The sequence below is a fragment of the Anser anser genome (genome assembly GCF_964211835.1).
Source record: "Anser anser genome assembly, chromosome: 1".
In the NCBI taxonomy this organism is placed as follows: domain Eukaryota; kingdom Metazoa; phylum Chordata; class Aves; order Anseriformes; family Anatidae; genus Anser; species Anser anser.
Window position 1 is genome coordinate 182,422,262 of NC_139720.1, and position 19,335 is coordinate 182,441,596.

A 19,335-nucleotide genomic window follows, 5' to 3' on the forward strand; every position below is an offset into this window, starting at 1 on the left:
CATTTATTTTCATCTATTTTAAATGGATGTTGTTTTCTGTTTGATTTTCTTATACCCTCACTGTTTCATAATGACTTGTCTTTTGGAAAGGTGAAAGTAAACCATACCAGGCTTCTGGTTAATGGTTCTAGTTTTTTGAAGTGCACACACAAATAGAAGTGCTTCCAAAGGATAAACCACAGTAGCTTAAACGTCTGTGTTAGTATGTACTATATTAGTATATACTCGTATGTGTTCAGGACTGAAGGCCCTTTTATTCTTTCATTTTAAAATGAAGGTAAAACATTGGAAAATTCATATCTGATGGCTGTCTGGGTATCCAAAGAAAATGTTTTGAAAGGTAACGAATGTGTTTGACTTCTTGACAGATTCTTTTAAAGGATCAGTTGTTTACACAGAAGGTAAAAAGAATTTTTTTTCCAATTATTTCCTCTTTTTAAATATTTTATAGAGTATGGCTTCTCAAATTCATATTCAATTTGAAAACCTTAACTTTACTGTTGTAAGGAACCAATAATTATAAGTTTACTTAGAACCACAGTTTTGCTCTTGGGATGTGCTTTAGCACTCGGAAGGGGAATCACTCAAAATAGATGATATATGTAAATCTCTTACACTTGATTCGTGAAGTAATTACAACTGGTATCATTCAACGTTTTAGAAGCAGATCATTGCAAAGTTCTTGCCTTAATCTTTAAAATGAGATATGAACATCTACTAACACATCTTGCAGTATTCAAAAATATTTTTGCTGTTCTTCTGTGCCATTTTGACTGCAGTATGTTTCATAGTTTCTGTTGAACAAAGTAGCAGAACCCAGATGAAAAATAGTAATTGTACCTTTTAGAGGATAAAAGAAGCACTGACAAAACTTAAAACGACAGTGTGGTTTTGTAATGGGATGTGAAAAGTTGTTCCCTTGCAACTGTTTACGTAGCATAATCTTACATGTGAATCCAAATTCTTCATTTTCATAATCTGTACAGGATTTGCAGCACGATGTTGGTGTATGTGGACATGCCTCGCTGTCCTTCAGTGTTGTTGGAACACATAGTGATTATTAGAACTTGAGAGCATTTTTCCGTCTTTCAAGGGTTAGTTACTGTTTTTCTAATCTCTGAATATTTATTTGTCCTCCTTGTTTTCTCCCCGAGAAGACTAACTGGATTATCTGTGTACTTTGGAAAATCATGTGAATCCGAATTGCCAGTGTAATTAAAGACTGCTTATTATTTTCCATAAATCAGTGTTCTGTTACCCCACGTTGAATTCTTCTCAGAGTTTAGGTTATGCTGACTCAGTTTTGGCTGACCCATTGTCCCAGTTGCGAGAAGCAGTAAACAGGCTTTGAAAAAAGGCATATCTAAAGAGAGAGAGCTCTTGAACCATTGAATGTGAAGGAAAGTTTAAGGTGAAGTTTTACACAATGTTGTCTGAATTATCGTATTTTTTTTTAGTATAGATTCCAGAATTGTGGGGAAATGAGAGAGTCTATATGATTAAGTTCCTTATTATTAGTTTGGAATGGTATAAAATGGGAATTTTCTTTACTTACTGAAAGTAAGTAGTATTCAGAGCAGAAATAGTTCATTCTCCTCAAACTTAACTGGCGATTGTAATGTTGCTTGTGTATGTGATGTAGTAGATAAAACATGGAAAACCAAGAAGCAAGAGAAGAGCTCTTTATTTCAGTAGACGAAGTGGTAAAGAACTGTGATCAGGTACAGGAAAAACATTGAGTGACATTATTGTTAAGAGTAAGGAAGGAGAGATTTAAATTCTGCAATGAAAAGGAAGAAACCAGTGGAAAGCTTTGAAAGGATGGATGGCATGCTAAAAATAAACAGGAGATATTTTAAGGATGTCAGTTTCCATTTCGGAAATGCTGTAGAATGGAGATTTGGAGAGACACAAGTGTAGAGTAAATGTGAAGGGGAAGGAATAAAAATGTCCAATGAAGGATTTGAGGAACAAGTAAGAGGGTGCTGTCATGACTAGTCAAAGGAGAGAAGGCAGAATGAATGGAAAATAGAGGCTATATTGCTGTGCAAGTTAGCTCCATAGTGAGTATCAACTCATTTTTATCAGCAAACACACCAGGGTGGCCATGACCATGGCATGCTTTTGCAGTCATCTGGTGATCAGGGTCTCCAGATTTACAGCGTCTGCGGACATGTCAGATCTTGTGTTCTCTAGGGAGCCCAGCTGGATCATTACTGAATTTGTGCTTGTTATAATGCTACAGAGCAGGTTTGTCAAGGCTTGCGGCAAAGACTCAGGATCATCCTTTGGCAGTGTTACGTCTCTGTTCCCTGTCCTTAGAAAGTCTGCCAAGGTTGCTGAGGACCAGAACTTTCCTAGGATGGGGGTGGGCCCATTGTAGATTTGGACTTAGAGTCAGCAAGGAATGTAAGTAGTGCAGATAAGCTATTAAGTGATTAAACAAAAAGGGAAATGTGTAGTACATGTGCTTACAGGACATATTTCAACAGAATAAGAATTCAGGGGATGATATATTTGTGACCTATCAACATTAACTGGGAAGTTAGTGTAATAATATTTTCATACGGATGTATGCATTGTCTTTGGGGGGTGCAGTGTTCTTATGACAGTTGCAAAAAATAACTCAATTCCTCTCCAAACTTTTTACTGTAATTGCTGAAACTTTACAGCAGATGTATTTATCTTCTGATTCACAAAGTCAAGGTTTTCGTCAGGCTATAACATAAAATCTATGGGTACTTTTTCTTAAAACTTAGTTGTAAACAATTTGTGTGAAGTGCTATGGTTACGATGATCCTGTTGAGCTTAACAGGTTTAACTGCACATGCAATGTATAGTTTGCAAGTACTAACATATAATTTTTCGCTCTTTTTATTCTGCACCATCTGTCATTCTTTTCTTCAAAAAAAAAAAATAATGCATTTTGTATTGATCACCTTTGAATTGCATCTTCATCATTGCCATACAACCCTAATGCCATATATGAAATGCTGCTGCCCACCCTTTTCCCCCCACCCCGGTCCTTACACCACTGTGGTTGGACTGGCTGTCACTCCCCTCCAGCAGACCCATCCCTCAGTCTTCCTCCTATCTCCTTCAACACACTTACACAGGCACAAACATGGGACAACTTTAGCTACAGTATACCATCTGAAGGAGACAGTGACAATGGTAGGTGTTCCACGCATAATTTACTTAATTTTATGTTTTCGAAAACTGCAGTATATGGAAAATGTCCCATGTGGCTAAGGATGAAAGAAAGTACTCGTAAGGGAATGTTTATAAGACCAAATGCCTCAGAGGATGCATGTTAATTTTCTGTACAATATGGAGTATCAAAAGAAAATGAGTAGAGTGCCACTGTTTTTCAAGTCTGGCAAAACACCTTTTCTCATGATACCCACTCCCAGAGCTATTTCCAGCGTAGGTTTATTTACTTCTTTTACTTTCAGGGGTTTATACAAAGTTGCACTTAAACAACAATTAATTTGGCTGCTGTCTTTTCTGCATTTTTATTCACAATTTTTTTAAATACTGACTCTTAAAAATACCCAGCTCCAGTTATTGATGCAGGTGCGTAACTGACTTAATTAAAGAGGAATCCATGATGAAGCAAAACTGGAAGAATCAGATAAGCAAAAATAGTGCTTTCTGTCCAACAAACTGTTAGTAAGCCATCAAACTCCTCTGTTCATACTGAAGGCCAGATACATTAGTAGAAGTTGATTTTGCTTCTTCTTTTGTTTTTTTTCTCCAAGTTACTGTACATTGAGTCACGTGCAAAGTTGGTCTTGTTTGGGCTAACAAGGTCTTATACTGCATTAATATTTCAACGTGAGATTGCATCAGATTGATGAAACAGAACCTAAATGATAAACTGTTTAAAAATGTTTGATAGGTAGATGTATCTTTTTAAGGTAGGGTGGTTGTTCTTCCAGTGGCCTTAAATTAGAAGAGTGTTTTCTTATTGGAAGGCAAGGAAACTGTCAAAAGCAGCATTAGACTGAAATAAAGCCTACAAATCTTGATTGATAAATGCCAACAGTTTAAAATGCTTATGTTCTTATTTCAGTTCACTACTTGACAATACTTGCTATTGTCACTGTTTTCTTAAGGAACCTCGTCTGTAAAGTAATGTGGTATGAAATACAAGTAGGTTGGAAAAACGAATCTTGTTGTCATGATGGTATAAAGTTATCTTGACATTTCGCTGATGACAACTGTAACAGCTAACGAGAAGCTACTTCTAACAATGCAGGGTTTGTTTTTGTGTTTTAGGTCAAAATAAAAATAAACAAGTCATTATGTAGTTTAGTCTTCCTCCAATACTGGTAAATTCCAGACAAAAAGTAATTAGTATATTACTTGTTTATTCTTTTTTGTTTGTTTTGGAAAGGCATATATTTTCTGACAGCAGTAAGCTGTTTGCAGTTGAGGAAAATGGGACTCACATAGCTGATTTTATTGGACTTAATATTGTATACTTTTGATAGTGAGAATGTTATAAAGTCAGCTCAGTAAAACATAATTATTAGGAAAATACTGCTTCTGCAGACCCTTTCCTGTTAAACAGGAAGAGAAGTGTAGCACTTCCTATATAATGAATGTTCCAAGTAATAACATATAAAAATTGAGAGCATCTTATTTCTAGAATGTGGTAAAATCCAAGTTCTTTTTGTCAGTTTTGAGAAGCTGGTTATAGTGTCTTGATAGTCTTTCAGATTTCTCGCCAACATCTTCAAATTTTACTTGCTGCAAGAGAATGCTTTCCATGATTTCATTCATCATTGTACATGATGAAACCACGTTCAGGAATTTAACATTTGTTCTTTGACTCCCATGCAGTACACATGTCAATAAAGATTGTAACTAAATAAGTGGTTCATGAATGTTTGGTGACTAAAATAATTTTGGTAACCTTGGACAGAGATCCCTAAGAGTCCAACTGACTGTATACCATGGCCATTAGAAGATGTACATTGGATGTCTTTGAATTTACCAGTTAAGGGTACATGATAGTAACTTGATTTTTTTTAAGCAGTTTAACGCTGTTGCATCCAACTTTCTTGAAAACTAATACTACCTATAGTTAACTTGTGTTGATTGAAATTCCGCTTTGCAGAAGTTTGAGACTTTTGAAGAGTACAGCGGTGGTCATTCAGATTTGAACCTAATTTGAGATATGTAGCCAGAATCTAATATCATCTTTCCCTTTATATAATGTGTCCTGTTTCTTTAGTACTGTGCCCCTCTGCTTTCATCACTTCTGAAGTGTTGCAAACTGATGGTCTGCATCTTGAAGATCCTGATTTTCTGGCAAAGCTTTCTGATGCTCTCTGATACAGAGAATTCTATTTCTTTGTCCGTATATCACATGCTAAGATCTAAGGATTTGGAGCATTCCACTTTTTTTTAAAGATAATAATCATCAATACATGAAATGAACAGAAACTGTTACCATGCCGTATGTATCACTCAGAGCATCTGAATGACCACCTTTTCTTTGCTGGGATGCAATCACAAGATGTGCGTTACTGAAGACAAATAAGGTTACTGATTTGGTTTAGTGAATGATTTTTAGCAACAAGAAGTCTTCCTCCCCCCCAGTTTGATCATTTGATCTACTAATTGTTTGTAATACAGTCTATTCAGGCATATTACATCTTTTAAACTGTATTCTTCCCTCTTAATGAAATGCTTTTAATTCAGAAATAGCATCCTGAGTTGCCTTTCTTTTTAGTATGTAACAGCTAGATTTTTTTCTCCAACTTTGTTTTTCAGAAAATCAACAGTATTTGCCTTGTGCTAACTTCATGCTTTAAACTACTGAGATTCTTGGTGTTTTTACTATAACAGCTCTCTTCAATTTTGATGTCATGTACAGAATTCTGTGGTCAGAAATCAAATACTTTAACCACTAATCTGCTAAACTTTATATGATCTTTGCACACTTAATTGCAGCTTAGAAATGTGCTTTCCAGTCACCACACTTCTTACAGGTCACAGATTTTTGTGATACTAGTCTTTGAAGTTGTAGAAAGAAAAACAGAATGCTTGTAGAGTTCATTAAAAGCTTTTTATTTAATAAAATATTTTATTAAATATGATTTAATATATTTAATTTCATATAATTAAATTATAGTAATTATTAAATATAAAAAAATAAAATAAAGGTAAGTAGGCAGAAGACTGCGTACAGTTCACTTTGCATTTTTGCAGGATAGCCTTTTCCCCCATTTGTCATTCCACAGTAGCAGTCTTCAAACCTCATGGCTTGCTTGTGGAAGTACACGGGGAAACCCATATACAGGGGCCAGAAATAGTATCTTGGAGTTAAACTAAAACATCCCCACATTAACAAAAAGGTTTTTTCTGTGTATATAGGAAACAATTATAAAAGACTTACTATTTCATTTCTATTTTTGCAACATTTTAAATAAGTTTTCATAATAGAAATATTGTCTCACTGAAAGTTTTCACAAGGAAATTTGTCTGTTATGCTAATATGTAGAATACATTGAATCATAGGATAACCTGAGTTGGAAGGGTCCCACAAGGATCGAGTCCAACTCCTGTGTCCCCAAAGGACCACCCAAAAAATCATACCCTACACCTGAGAGCATTGTCCAAATGCTTCTTGAACTCCAGCAGGCTAAGTGCTGTGACCAACATACTATGTGCTTATTAGTTATTAATCACTGAGCTTGTTGAGTCTTGTAAAGTACATATGTTTACTGCAACAAGCGTAATTTAGTAACATTGGTTGACCATGGGTTCAGAAAGCAGAAACTCTACTAATGTCTGACAGGGAAAAAAAAACCTTCAGGTGTGCGTGTGTGAGATAGGGGCTCCCCTTGTTGGAAAACGTGTGTAATGCAGAGAAGCAAGCAATATTTCAGACTGCCAAAATTTCCTGGTTTAGAACACTTTTCTTTAAAATTCAGTATGTAGCTGGAACTTTTATAACTAGTACTTTTGAGATTTGTATGTGTTTATATAAATTAGTTAACCTTACTTTATTTTTGTTTAACTTCTGATTTTTGCAACTTTTAATTGCAATTTCCCACTGCCTTGAGATTAGCCTTCCTGCTTCTTCTCAGTGGAATGTTTGTCTCAGTTAGGAATAGAATTGAATAACTAATGTTGACATCTACTTTTCATTAACAGCTATAGCCTGAAATCTGAAGGAACCATATTTGGGACATTCATACTGGTTTAGCACAGTCCCAAACAAAGACAGCTAGGGCCAAGCTGAATGAAGGCCATGATAATATTCCATGATACTTGCAAAATTGAACATAATTATGAAATAATGCTTTCAAAGAGAATTCTTTGAAATGTTGCTGTTGCTGCTAAAGCTACAGTGGCATTTAAATATCATTTAAATATGGTATTACTCTTTGACCATTAAAACTATGTCTGTGTGAGTCAAGTAGTGAAAGGAATCAAGTCTGGTAACCCTGGCCATAATTTATTGTATTGTATTGTTTATTGTGCCTTGGGTGAGTAACCTAAAGGTATGTCAGGAGTTAAGCTCCATCTTTACTGTGTAAGTAAGCAATAATTGCTTCCTGCTTGCTGAGCTGCCTTAGGTAGTGTCTTTCTCCCTCCCTTTGACCAGAGAAGTAACTTAGATTATTACCATTATTAATATTATTTTACATAACCAAACAGCTTACAACTAGGTGAGATGCCTGGTGAGTAGATTTGTCTGGGATTTCAAAGTATTTCTTCTACAGAAGTCTACAGAAGCTTTGTTTTGTTTATGTGGAGTTGTGGATGCTAGAGAGTGCAGTTTTGCCTGTTAGCCCTGTACTGATTTGGGAGCTTCAGTAACAGTTTGTCAGAACGTAGATGAAATTTCCTTCTACCAAGACTTCAATTTCTTATTTTGCTATGTATTTTAAGGACTGATTTTGAAAATTCAGCCTATTACCCGGATTATGACCTAAACAAAAATGATTGGGGTGCCACAATTTTTAATGGGAATCAGAATTACTCTGATTACACCTGTCTGCACCTACCTTACAGTGAAAATAATTCATCGTTTACTTCTGTAGTTGGAGTAAAAGTTTCTGATTTGCCCTTTAGGAAATAAAAGGCTGTTCTCCTCTGTTATGTTACCTATTGACCCAAAGATCCTCTTTCCTTCTGCAATATCAGCAAGCTGAGTCATCCCAGATGTGACTACTACTTAAAGATGTAGAGAAGCCAGCTGCTGAATTTGAGATAAGAGTCTGGATTGACACCTACTGTCTGCAACAAATTTAGGCAACCCACAAAAAACAAGGCAGCTTCATAGTCTGTGACAAATTTCTCTAACCAGGCTGATGTATTTAGTGGGCTGCTCCTTTCTAACGTTGGATGAGCAGGAGAGAAATCTGAATATTTAGCTGCCTTAAATTAATAAAATTGAGATGGAGCAGTAGCTGTTTAAAACCGGAGGTTTCTAGGCTTTGCACTTTCCACTCCACTGGTTGGTACTTAGGAGTGTCCATTTGCATTCAGAAGGAGAAATGCAGGAAAGTAATAACAAAATCCTCTTTCTCAAGCACTGCCATTGGCCATAATAATCAGGTTGGCCCTTAATTTGTCTGAGTGGTAACAGTTTCATTTTGTGAAATAACAAGCAAACATACATCTTCTTGCTCTTCAGAGCCATTCAAAAACAGTCAGTGATCACAAAGTAAGAAAGTGTATGGGTGTGTATATATACAAGGGTCTCATGCAGTTATTCTAAGGAATTATATGTTAATTTGTTGGTCGAGTCATACAGTCCCCAGAACTAGGACTGATGGCGGGGAGTACTGTGAAGTGTTTGTGCAATGTTACATTTACAATAAAGCTTTTATTGTAGGCAGACATACTGAATGGCTGTAATGTTAAGTTTCTAGAAATCAAACACGTATTTTTGCTTGTCTGGTAGGTTTGTTGGTTGTTGTGGTTTTGTGTGTGTGTGTGTTTTTGTTTGTTTGTTTTGTTTCGTTTTTAGCATAACATTATCCTGCCTCGGAAGATGCTTGTCACAAAATGTTACAGCATCTTGTAGGAGAGGGTTCTCCTTGAAAGAATAAGAGGTGGTGCTCCTTGCCATGTTAGGAAGTTTTCTATAGATCAAAATCTCCATGGGACAGTGCAGGTGCTTAATCATCTGACAGATGTTGCCTGTCACAATATGGATTTAGTCAAAAAAAAAAAAAAAAAACCCAGTCCATTGATGGTACATGGTGCTGTTCAGAGCTGTCCTCCTGAGAAAAGAGAAATTTTCTAATGTTTTTTGGTGGTGATAGTGCCTCAGGATTTTGCTTCGTTTGAAAACGAATACATCAAGCTGTTCTTTAAACTAAAATCTGTCTTTTTAAAAATCGCAGTGTTCTTAAGACCACAAAGAAATTTGGAATCAATAGACCCACAATTTACAATCCGAAGGAAAATGGAGCAGATGAGAGAAGAGAGAGAGCTTGTGGAACAGCTGCGTGAGGTATGTGAGCGTTGGTAGAATTGTGCTGATAGAACACATATTTTATGTGTTTGTTGGGAAAGTTGCATAAGTAAGATAATATTTTTAAATATTAAATGAGAGAGCATTACTTCTGTGAATTGTGTTGGTGAGACTTACCCTGAAGTGCCTTAACCCAATCAGGTGTTTGTACTTCAGAAAAGATTTTTTGAATGGGAAATAATAATGGGAGTTGCCAGAGTGACGTATGGTTAAATGGCATGCCCTGCACTAGTGGAATTAATAGTTTATGTAATTTCATCAGAAAGGATGAAGTGATTATCTCTGAGTGTTAGAATCTAAGAGTTGTCTATAAGTGTGTTGTTGGAGTGTTTTCAAGATTGAAGCACAGTTTAGGGAATTCATTATATGTAACAATCTTACTATAGGTTTTTGTTTGTAAAATTCTTAAATATTTTCAAAGTATTTTATTTTGCAATATCAAATTCTTTTCAATGAGACTTCAGGTTTACTTAAAAGAGAATTTTTGGATATGTGTTATATCTGAATGTTTTGCTTTGCTACCTGTCTTTTTTGATCACTAACGCTTCATAAGTAGTTTTTAGACTCCTAGGGAATGATTGCCGTCACTCTGGCAGTGATGGATACCATGTAATTGTTTGAAAGTACTGCTGATAAAACTTGAGATGGATAAGTAGAAAACTTGGGGGAATAGTGGAAGAAAGGAGCCACATGTAGTGCCATCACATGACTAATTACATGCATATTATGCTTTTATATGTGTATACATAAAAATAAATGCATGTTATAACAGCAGCATTTGAAGTGTTGCATACCTTTAAAGGAGTGTACATAGTTCAGTGACCAGCATGGGAGGAAGGTGGATTGATTTGTAGTTTTTAAAGAATCACTTATATGAGAAGTGGGTTTCTTGGTAAACCGAAACTGCATACATATCTAACACCATGGGAGGAGAAGATGAGGATATACATGCCTATTTTCCTTCCTTCGTTTCTGTGTTGAAGCGTGTATGTGTTCTTCGTTTGCAGAACATTGAAACAAGACTAAAGATTTGTTTGCCTGAAGACTTGGGGTCTGCTCTGATGGATGGTGTAGTTCTCTGCCATTTAGTAAATCACGTTCGACCTCGTTCGGTAGCAAGTATTCATGTACCTTCACCAGCAGTAGTAAGTTGAATGTTTCTTGTTGTGTTCGTTGTTTGTTTTTCTGGGAGCAGAAAAGATGATGACTTCGGGGGGAGCAAGGGGTATTAAAAAAGGAAAAAACAAACAAAAAACCACCTAGTTTAATGCCAAATTGCCCTTCTTTCACATCTTGCATTGAGCAAGTAAAATAATGATTTTCCCAAATTACTTTTTACAAACATATTTCCGTAAGTATTGGGTGGATAGTCCCTAGTGAGACAAATTCTTAAAAGTATTTGAAATTCTATAGTACCAGAAAATTTATTCTTCGGACATGGAAAATTGTGTATAGCTACACAACATTAGTGAGTACGTAAAAGCTCTATCACAGTTAAATCTGTTCCCCTCGATGTAGGTTGAAATGCATCATCAGTTTACTTGCTGTCCAGAAAAATGTCTTCTATCACAGAACGTGAAGTTTTAGAACCTCACAAGCTGAATATGAACAAGTAGAGATCTAAATGTGTTGATGGCTTTAATAACTAAGTAAAAGCACAAGGCATACGTAGCTTACGTACTCAGATTGGATTTATATGCGTTATGTTTTTAGAATGCTGGGGGAAAAAAGGCAGAATTTTACACTTTGTTTTCAGGAGAAATACCATGGAAAGTGCATCAGTACAAGAATAACACAATAGATTAACTTGACTGAATGAATTTCGTGACTTACTTTGCCATAATCTATTTTTTTCTTGTTTTTACAGCCTAAACTTAGCATGGCCAAATGCAGGAGAAATGTTGAAAACTTTCTGGATGCATGTAGAAAACTGGGGATACCAGAGGTAATTTAATTAAATCTGCCATTTCAAGATGATCAAAAATGTAAAGCACGTGAATTAATTTATAGTTTAAGGATAACTTTATGAAATAGTAGTTTTCAGCGATAAAGACATATTACTTAGTTCCATTTTTTTAAATTATATGATTTAATGCTACTTTAGTGTATTTAAGTGGTTGATGTCATAGCACTACAGAATTGCTAATTTTGTCTTAAATTAGCAATTCAGTATTATCCCCAATACCACATTGTTTGCACTGGAAAATGACTAAGGAACATGGTAATTGGGTAGTAATAATGTAATTAGGCAGAAGTTTGCTCATTTTTCCATATACACCTATAATTGCCATTTTACATATTGCTTTTAGAAGATGGACTTCATTCTTTTTAATTATTGATTTTCCTTTTTTACCATATTAAGTACTCAATAGTATGTATTTAAAAAGGAACTAGTAACTCACTCATGTCATGTACTGAAACACTTCAGCAGCGATGTGAAGAAATCCCTTATGTGTGTTAAGGATGAAATGTTACTATGAGTGAGGTTGTTCAACAGATTGTGTTTTAGATGTTGAAAATAGGGAAATTGCAGTGCATGGTGTTTTCTGCTTTTCACTTAAGAATGGTAGTATTCATTGTGTAATCTATTCTCAAATTAATAAGGAAATTTTCTAAATCATGTAATGAATTCTGGGATTTCATTGGGAATATTTCAAAGATTCTCTTACAGTCTAGAGGTATGTGTTAAGAAAATGTTCATTTAAAATATCTGACCCTGAAAATAAGGGAAAAGTGTTATACAAGGTCATCTTAATCCGAAAACATGAAGACTGCATGATGTATTTTCTCTGTTATTGTGTACATATGACAGTATGATTAAGACTGAATGCATTTTAGTCTGTATTTCAATAGTACTGAAACAAAAGGACATTTTGATGTTTTCCTTCCTTCCTTGTCACCCCTTTGGGAGCAGATGGTAATGCAAAGATGTCACGTTGAGAAAGAATTCCAGTTTTATTTGTTTATGTTTTATCTATATTTTAGTACTTGATGTGGAGAACAGCAGAAGTAACGGTTCATTTTTGCTATTTGTAGGAATTTTGAGGGGGGACTTTATCTTACAACTCCAATGAATGGTTCATAATATATATAACTGAGAATTCAGTGCTATTTGCTTGGCCTCTAAGCTGTAATGGTTGATTTAGTTGCTGTAATTAAATAATTCCAATATAATAAATTACCTAATATTTTTGGTAAAGTTTCACTTCAAGGAAAATCAAAAAAGATGATCAAACTCTCAGTGCTGTGGGCTTATAGACAAAGTAGTTATGGAGTGTTAGCTGTCTAGTGATGCATTATAAATTATTCAGTGAGTTAGAATACAAATCATTTTTTTTCTGGATGTAGCCTGTTGGGAAAGAAAAGGCTGAGAGCTGTTGTTTTTAGGAGATCTTTCAGAAACAGAATAAAACAGAAAAATTTAGCAATCCTTGCAGTGCCATTTTACAGAAGGGTAAGCTAAGCCTTTACACTATTTGATTATTATTATTTGATTTCTATAAAGCAACTTTCTGAAAAATAGCTTTGTTTTCTGTAAATAGGCATTTTTATATATTTGTTGCTCCTAAAACTTGTGTTAAAATTAATGTAGAATTTTTGAAGATTTTTTTGTATTTTATTGAAGTATTTTTGTTGCAGAGAGTGCGTGGAGCCCTAAGGAAAGGGTCAAATCTTATCAATCTGATTTGTAAACTAACCATCCTTACAAATCTAAAGAAGCACTAACTTCTCTTCAGGGAAAAGCTCCTTCACTTAAATATTAAATGAACCGCTTGAAATTGTAAATTTATGATGGGTCTTTAAATGCTCTGAGGATATTTTTGATTAGGTGCTTGTAATGGCAAATATGTTTGCTGTATATTGTGAAAATCTGTTGTGTTGCAGAACTAGGTGGTAGATGATAAAACGCTTATGCACGTTGGAGGGAAGGATATGAGGAATACAAAATTGTATGACAGCTAGCTGTTGGGTGTTTTTTTTTAAAAAACAAGACAAAACACTGCAGATGGTGTGTTTACTCTGCTTCAGGTTGTACACTGCCTAACCTTTGGGCAATCCAGCAAAAAGAGTCAGTGAATTATTTCCCTTTTTAAACAAGCATCTTACATATAGTGATAGAAGTACCCTCCCTTTTTTTGTAATACTTGTGTTTTCTTTTAATTTGCAAGAAATAACTTGAAAATACAACTGGACTTTTCGTTTTTTAAGGATTTAAAATTGTCACAGCTCTGTTTGGTTTGTTCTTAGTTACTTATAGAATGGAGTATAGTACATGCTATTCCATGAACTCTGCAGGTTCAGAATGACGTGCTGTCAAGGATAGAAAGGACAGAAGGAAAACAAAACAGCTATAGTAATTACTGTGCTGATACGCATGGTCTCTTACTTCTGTGGTTTTCAGCATTCAATTCTTAGGTCAAAATTGCTTTCCCCGGAATGATTCTGGCAAACTTCCTGCAAGTGTAGAAAAATGCAGTATGCATCCATATCCAAGTGGGTCATGATGAGCCTCAGTGTTTGGCATCTTGACCAAAGTCACAAATAGAAAATACAGGAACAAGATCATCTCTAAATGACCCCATGCGTAGGTAATTCTGGGATGACTTGTGCCAACTGACATGAGAAAGTCTCGTCTGGTAGGTAATGCCTTTCAGTACAGTGGGTGGCATGTTGAAATCACTTTGTTAGTGCCCATATAATGATTCTGGTCATATGTGGAAGGGGTGATTTAAGGGTCTGGCTCTCACCCTTTAATAAGCAACTAAGTAGCAAGGCTCCTACTGCACCAGTCAGCTATGAAAAGTGAGAATAGTAGTAGGACAAGCAGCAGGTGCCCAGTTTTGCCACTACTTTACCTGTAGGGCCTTTTTTTATTCCAAGGTATCAAATCTTTGCAAATGATCACTTTTGGAGACAAACATTTTTTTTTCTTGATGGTGGCAGATAAGCATCTGAAAGCCTGAGGATCCAAATATATCATGCAGTGCCCCTCAGAGACACAAAGCTACAACCTTTGTTACTTTAAAAAGTACGAAATAAAACTTTACAAGTAAAGCAATAATAAATAAAATAATGCCAACTAAAAACCGTCAAATTGCCTAATCTCCTCAGTAATAGATATAGAATGACAAACTCCTAATTTTTGGCTGATACAGATTACATAGACAAGTGGCAGTAGATGTGTGGTAAGTAGGAGTGCCTGTCCCACTGCATTTTTCAGAGTGATATGCAGTACGTGGATGGTGCCATTCACAGGAATAGTTTGTTAACGTCACGTGAACGCAGTACTGACGCTGCCTATGCTGCTTACCAAGACCACCTGTGTTGCACCTCCCCTCTCACACTTTCTGATCTAAGAAATAAAGCTATTTTTGGCTTCATTCATCTTTGCATGGTTGTAAGCGTGGTCTCTGAAGTTTTAAATGTCCCAGTTCTAATGTAGTTTTATTCTTCTTAGTGGCACTTCATCTCAGTGAGTTATTAATAGTGATCAGGATGATCTGAATTACTATCACATGAGTATATATGTAAAATTATGAAAATATTTACTCTCTATTTGAAAGAATGCTGCTGTATTATTAGCAACAATGTCAATAAAGAAAAATACACATTTTTCGTTATGAGAAGAAATTGTCAGCTCATACATATTTTGTCATTCATACATATTTTGAAAACAGTGACATTTTTGTCTGTTGCCACATTGGAAATCAGCATTCATATCAGTAGCAAAAAAGTAGACTTTTCCATTTTGACCTGTGCATCAATAATATAATTTAGCATTAGCTTTCATTCTTTATAGCTGTTATTCTTGGTAATCCATACTACAGGGAACTTTCTTACGCACTTTCAGTAATGTTAACAAATGTTTGTGTCAACATTTGTGAGCCAAAAGGCAGAAGTTACCTTTTAACAAAGGCACAAATTAATTTTTATGGTCTGCAGTTCACATTAGTGTAGTATCTTAACAGTGTAGACAATTGAGATTCTTCTGGCCCTTTATGGTGCCACTTCAGGTCAAAGAAATTAAAGAGTTGCTTTTAAGAAAAGGAAAGTTAGGCTTTCCTACATATACACACCTTATGGGTTTTCATATATCTCGGAACAAAGATAGGCATAAGTTATCACGATTAATACTGCAACGGTAATTTATGTTGATAAAGGATAGTGATGATAAAATCTTTCACAGCCAGGTGTCACGGTAGGTTTACTGAGCTCTTGTGTTCAAGTATGTCAGTGATGGTACAGCAGGGTTTAGTGTGGCATGCAGTTATTTCTCAGGTAGGAATGAGAGACTTCTGCCATGTTTTTCAAGTCAGCTACCTGGACTGCACATACTGAACAGAAAGGATTGGTAATTGATGGTAAGAAATGGCTTTTTTGATCTAAAATCATCATATGAAGACTCAAGCTACAAAAGATTTAGCTGTGACCGTTTCTGGGACTTCGGAATCTTGCAAACAGGGTTATTACTGCATATGACCTCCTCTGAAAACTCATTCCACCATGTTGTAACTTCAGCAACGCCTCAAGATGACTATGATTTGTATCAGTGTAGGAATTGCTAATGAAGTAAAACAAGCAGGGGAAAAAACAGGAGGTTTTTTGAATGCTAAAACTGGCAGAATAAAGTAAAAGAATCACCCAAGTGGAGCGTCAAGTGCTTCATTTTCTACCCATGTATTAGTAGTTCAACTGGTAGTTATGTTTCTCAGCTTACTGCAAGGTATGTTTTCGTTGCCGCTTATGCTCGTTTTCTGATTGATTCACATAAGCAGTTACTTTTCCATAGTTTCATCATGAGACATCCATGAAGTTACAGTAAGTTTTATCAGGTATGACTCCTTTCTCCACCTTTTCATTCTGTGCTTGGTAACGTACACTGTTTGCCCTACAGTATGGACTTAAAGTGGTTACAGAATTTAAATCCTCATTCTGAGGTTCCTTTCGTTTGTGTTTTGAGTACAGTACATATGCACTGTAGACTTCATTCTTTCACCCAGTTCTGCAAACTTATCCTTGACCTTTTATTTTTTTAGGGTCAAAATCATAGAGGGTTGGTTTTGAAATGTGCTTATCTGTTCTCACAGTCACTGCAGGGGCATGCTGAATGAGGGTGGGTTGTGCACAAACAGCTGGTTATGCTTTTGTTGTTCCACACGTCTTACTATTTTTATTCTATGTGCATGATTTTGGTAGCTGTATGATGTAATCATATAGCATCTTGGGCTTGACAAGTCAGTTCGTAAATGTTAATGATTAAGTAACATGGCTTTCTTTTTTACTCCTTATAATTTTACTTTTTTATAAATGAGAAAGGCCGTGCTTGAGGTGGGTGGGTGGTTGCTCATTTGTTTGTCTTTGAGCATTGCACTGAAGTAAATGTCATATACTATTTCACTACTTCATGATGTCAAATTTTAGTTTGGTATTTTCATTTCACAGCATCTGTAAAAATTATGGCAACTTCTAGAGTTACATTACAGAAGTTTAAAATGCATCAATATAAACATTTTAGTTAAGGTGAGAAAGTAACAGCAAATTATCAATTGTTGCAGAACATACAAAAATAAGCAAATTTCTCAGGCTTCCTTAGATGTCATTGAATTTCACTGAAGCACAGCATGGCAATTCTCATAGGAAGTTTCTTCAGCATGTGTTGGCTATTTTTGTATGCTTTGGCATCTCTTGTACACTGCTTATTGTGTTAGCCTCTGGTTAGCAAGTTCTTTGGTCTTTTTTTTTAAAAAAAGACCAGCTCCAGCTCTGAAATTACTTCTTTCTCCATTTTACTACAATGGGGACTGTTTTCAGAAAAGGTTTTGTTTTCATTTTTTTCCTTACAAAAATTCCAAAAAAAGCCTTGTTTGAAAGTTTCTGAAATTTTTTTTACAAAAATTTGAGTTTGAAGTTTCTTACATATTTCTTCTGGGATATATTTGTGGCAAGTATGAAGTGAGTCTTGTATGTCATTTTAAAATGAATGCAGCACTTACGGGGTTTATTAGTGTCTTTGGTACAACAGTAGTGCTTAGTAAGCAAGTGTAGTCACCGAGTAGCCTGTTTGCCCTGAAATTAGTTTCTTTGTTAAGCAACTTGTGGATGTAGATGTTCTTGAATGCACTGCTAGTCCCATCCCACTTTTAAACAAGATCGGCATGTTTTGTTCTGTCTGTGAGTTTTCATCCTTTAAAAAGAAAAGCCAAATACAGTGGCCTTGGCATTTAATACAGCACTAGAATTTTGGATTGGAAAAATGCTGCAAAATTACTGTAAAAATCCCAGTCTTGTTACTAGGAAGGTGTTTTTCCCATTCCACATATCCACTAGTCTAAGTAAGAAGATGAAAATTTTTGCAGCTTTTAGCTCCTGGTTAAAGCTAGAACCAGGTATAGAAAACAACAAAAAGTCATTGTTATTCTGAATGACAGTTCTGATTTCCGGTTTCTCTGGCCACTTTTCAGGATAGAAAAGCCTTTAAAATATTTTAAAGGTTAACTTATTTCAAAATGGGCATTGAAACTTCACAGTAACAGAAAACAGGCGTTTGAATTAGAATGTCTTGCTTCGTTTATTGGGTGCACTGTAACTTTGTTAAGCAAGTGAAACTGAAAACTACATCAGAAACAATATTCCTCTGAAACAGAATCTTTCCTAATTTGTGTAATTTTGTTTCATACATGTGGACTTTTGATAGGAAGGCCTCATTTGCAACGTGAAATGGTATAATCTTTTAGATTGCTGCATTTTAGAAGTGCAAGTTGTTGCTTGGGTCAAATATAACATTAAATATTGTGTGTGCTTATTAGTACCGTTACTGCATATATCAAGCTTCGTTTTGTATAGCCAGCATGACTTAATACATGTAGTCATTGGTACTTTCCAAAAAGAGTATACAAATCTAACCTGTTAATATTTTTTTAAAGTGCTAATTATGGAATTAAGTGTATAATTTCAGTTTAGAAACTTTACTAAAATTAATGATAGTCAGCCATTGACGTTCTCAGTTTCTATCCCAGGGTATCATTTAAAGTGATATTTGAATACCAGGTTCTAAGTTATATGTTGTGTTCGAGAATTTTACATACTTCTAATAGCTCATTTAAGCACTTTTTCCTGAGATTTCATATTGCTGCTGCTTATACTTTTAACAGCTTTCTAACCCACTGTTTGCTATTGTATAAATTAGATTTTACAGTTGGTACAATTTAAGCATTTAAAGTCTAGAGGGATAAAGGTGTGCAGATCCCATTGGAATAAGTGGATCACATGCACCTCCTCACCCCTGTGAATCTGGACATAATTTGGAAGGTTTTGAAGGGCTGAGCTCTTCTAACTCAACATTTTAAGCTCTTCTAACTTAACAGTTGTATGATAGCTTCAGTATTTAGGGGAAATCAAAGAAAGCTGGGGTGCCTAGTGACAAAGGCAATACTAGGACAAAACTATTCCTACATGTTTATGCTAGAATATTGTGATAATTTATCAATATCCTTATATTTTTGTATTTTTAATTTTATGCACTGTTTTTTTCTGTTCTAATGGCTGCCCTTCGGGATAGGCTGACCTCTGCTCTCCGTATGACATCCTGCAGTCGGATATTCGTCACATTCGAAAGACTGTTGACACTCTGCTCGCCCTCGGGGAGAAAACCCCACAATCAACTTCTACCTTTCGCTCCTGGGATCTAATAGGCTTTTGTCTTTTCCACATACTTTTTATAGTCTTGATGTTTATAACTTATCACTGGAATGTGCTAACAGCATAACCTGTTCGCATGTGCACACAAACTTTCTGCTTTGTCTCTGACAAATTACAGGTACTTAATTTCC

At 35.4% G+C, this 19,335-nt stretch overlaps 1 protein-coding gene across 8 annotated transcripts in view; it reads left to right on the forward strand.

Annotated features, from left to right (window-relative positions):
- LRCH1 (leucine rich repeats and calponin homology domain containing 1) overlaps positions 1-19,335 on the forward strand; it is a 123,760-nt gene that overhangs the window by 91,414 nt on the left and 13,011 nt on the right. For 5 of the 8 annotated variants that reach the window (XR_014571612.1, XR_014571613.1, XR_014571614.1 and 2 more), the window contains 4 exons: positions 9,375-9,484; positions 10,513-10,650; positions 11,373-11,450; positions 19,065-19,322. Coding sequence is in view for 3 of the 8 variants with exons in the window: in XM_083795859.1 (XP_083651985.1) it covers positions 9,375-9,484; positions 10,513-10,650; positions 11,373-11,450 (326 nt within the window). In the remaining 5 variants the exon portion in view is untranslated. The remainder of the gene's footprint in view (positions 1-9,374; positions 9,485-10,512; positions 10,651-11,372; positions 11,451-19,064; positions 19,323-19,335) is intronic. The other 3 variants (XM_083795859.1, XM_083795860.1, XM_083795861.1) reach the window with 1 other exon arrangement.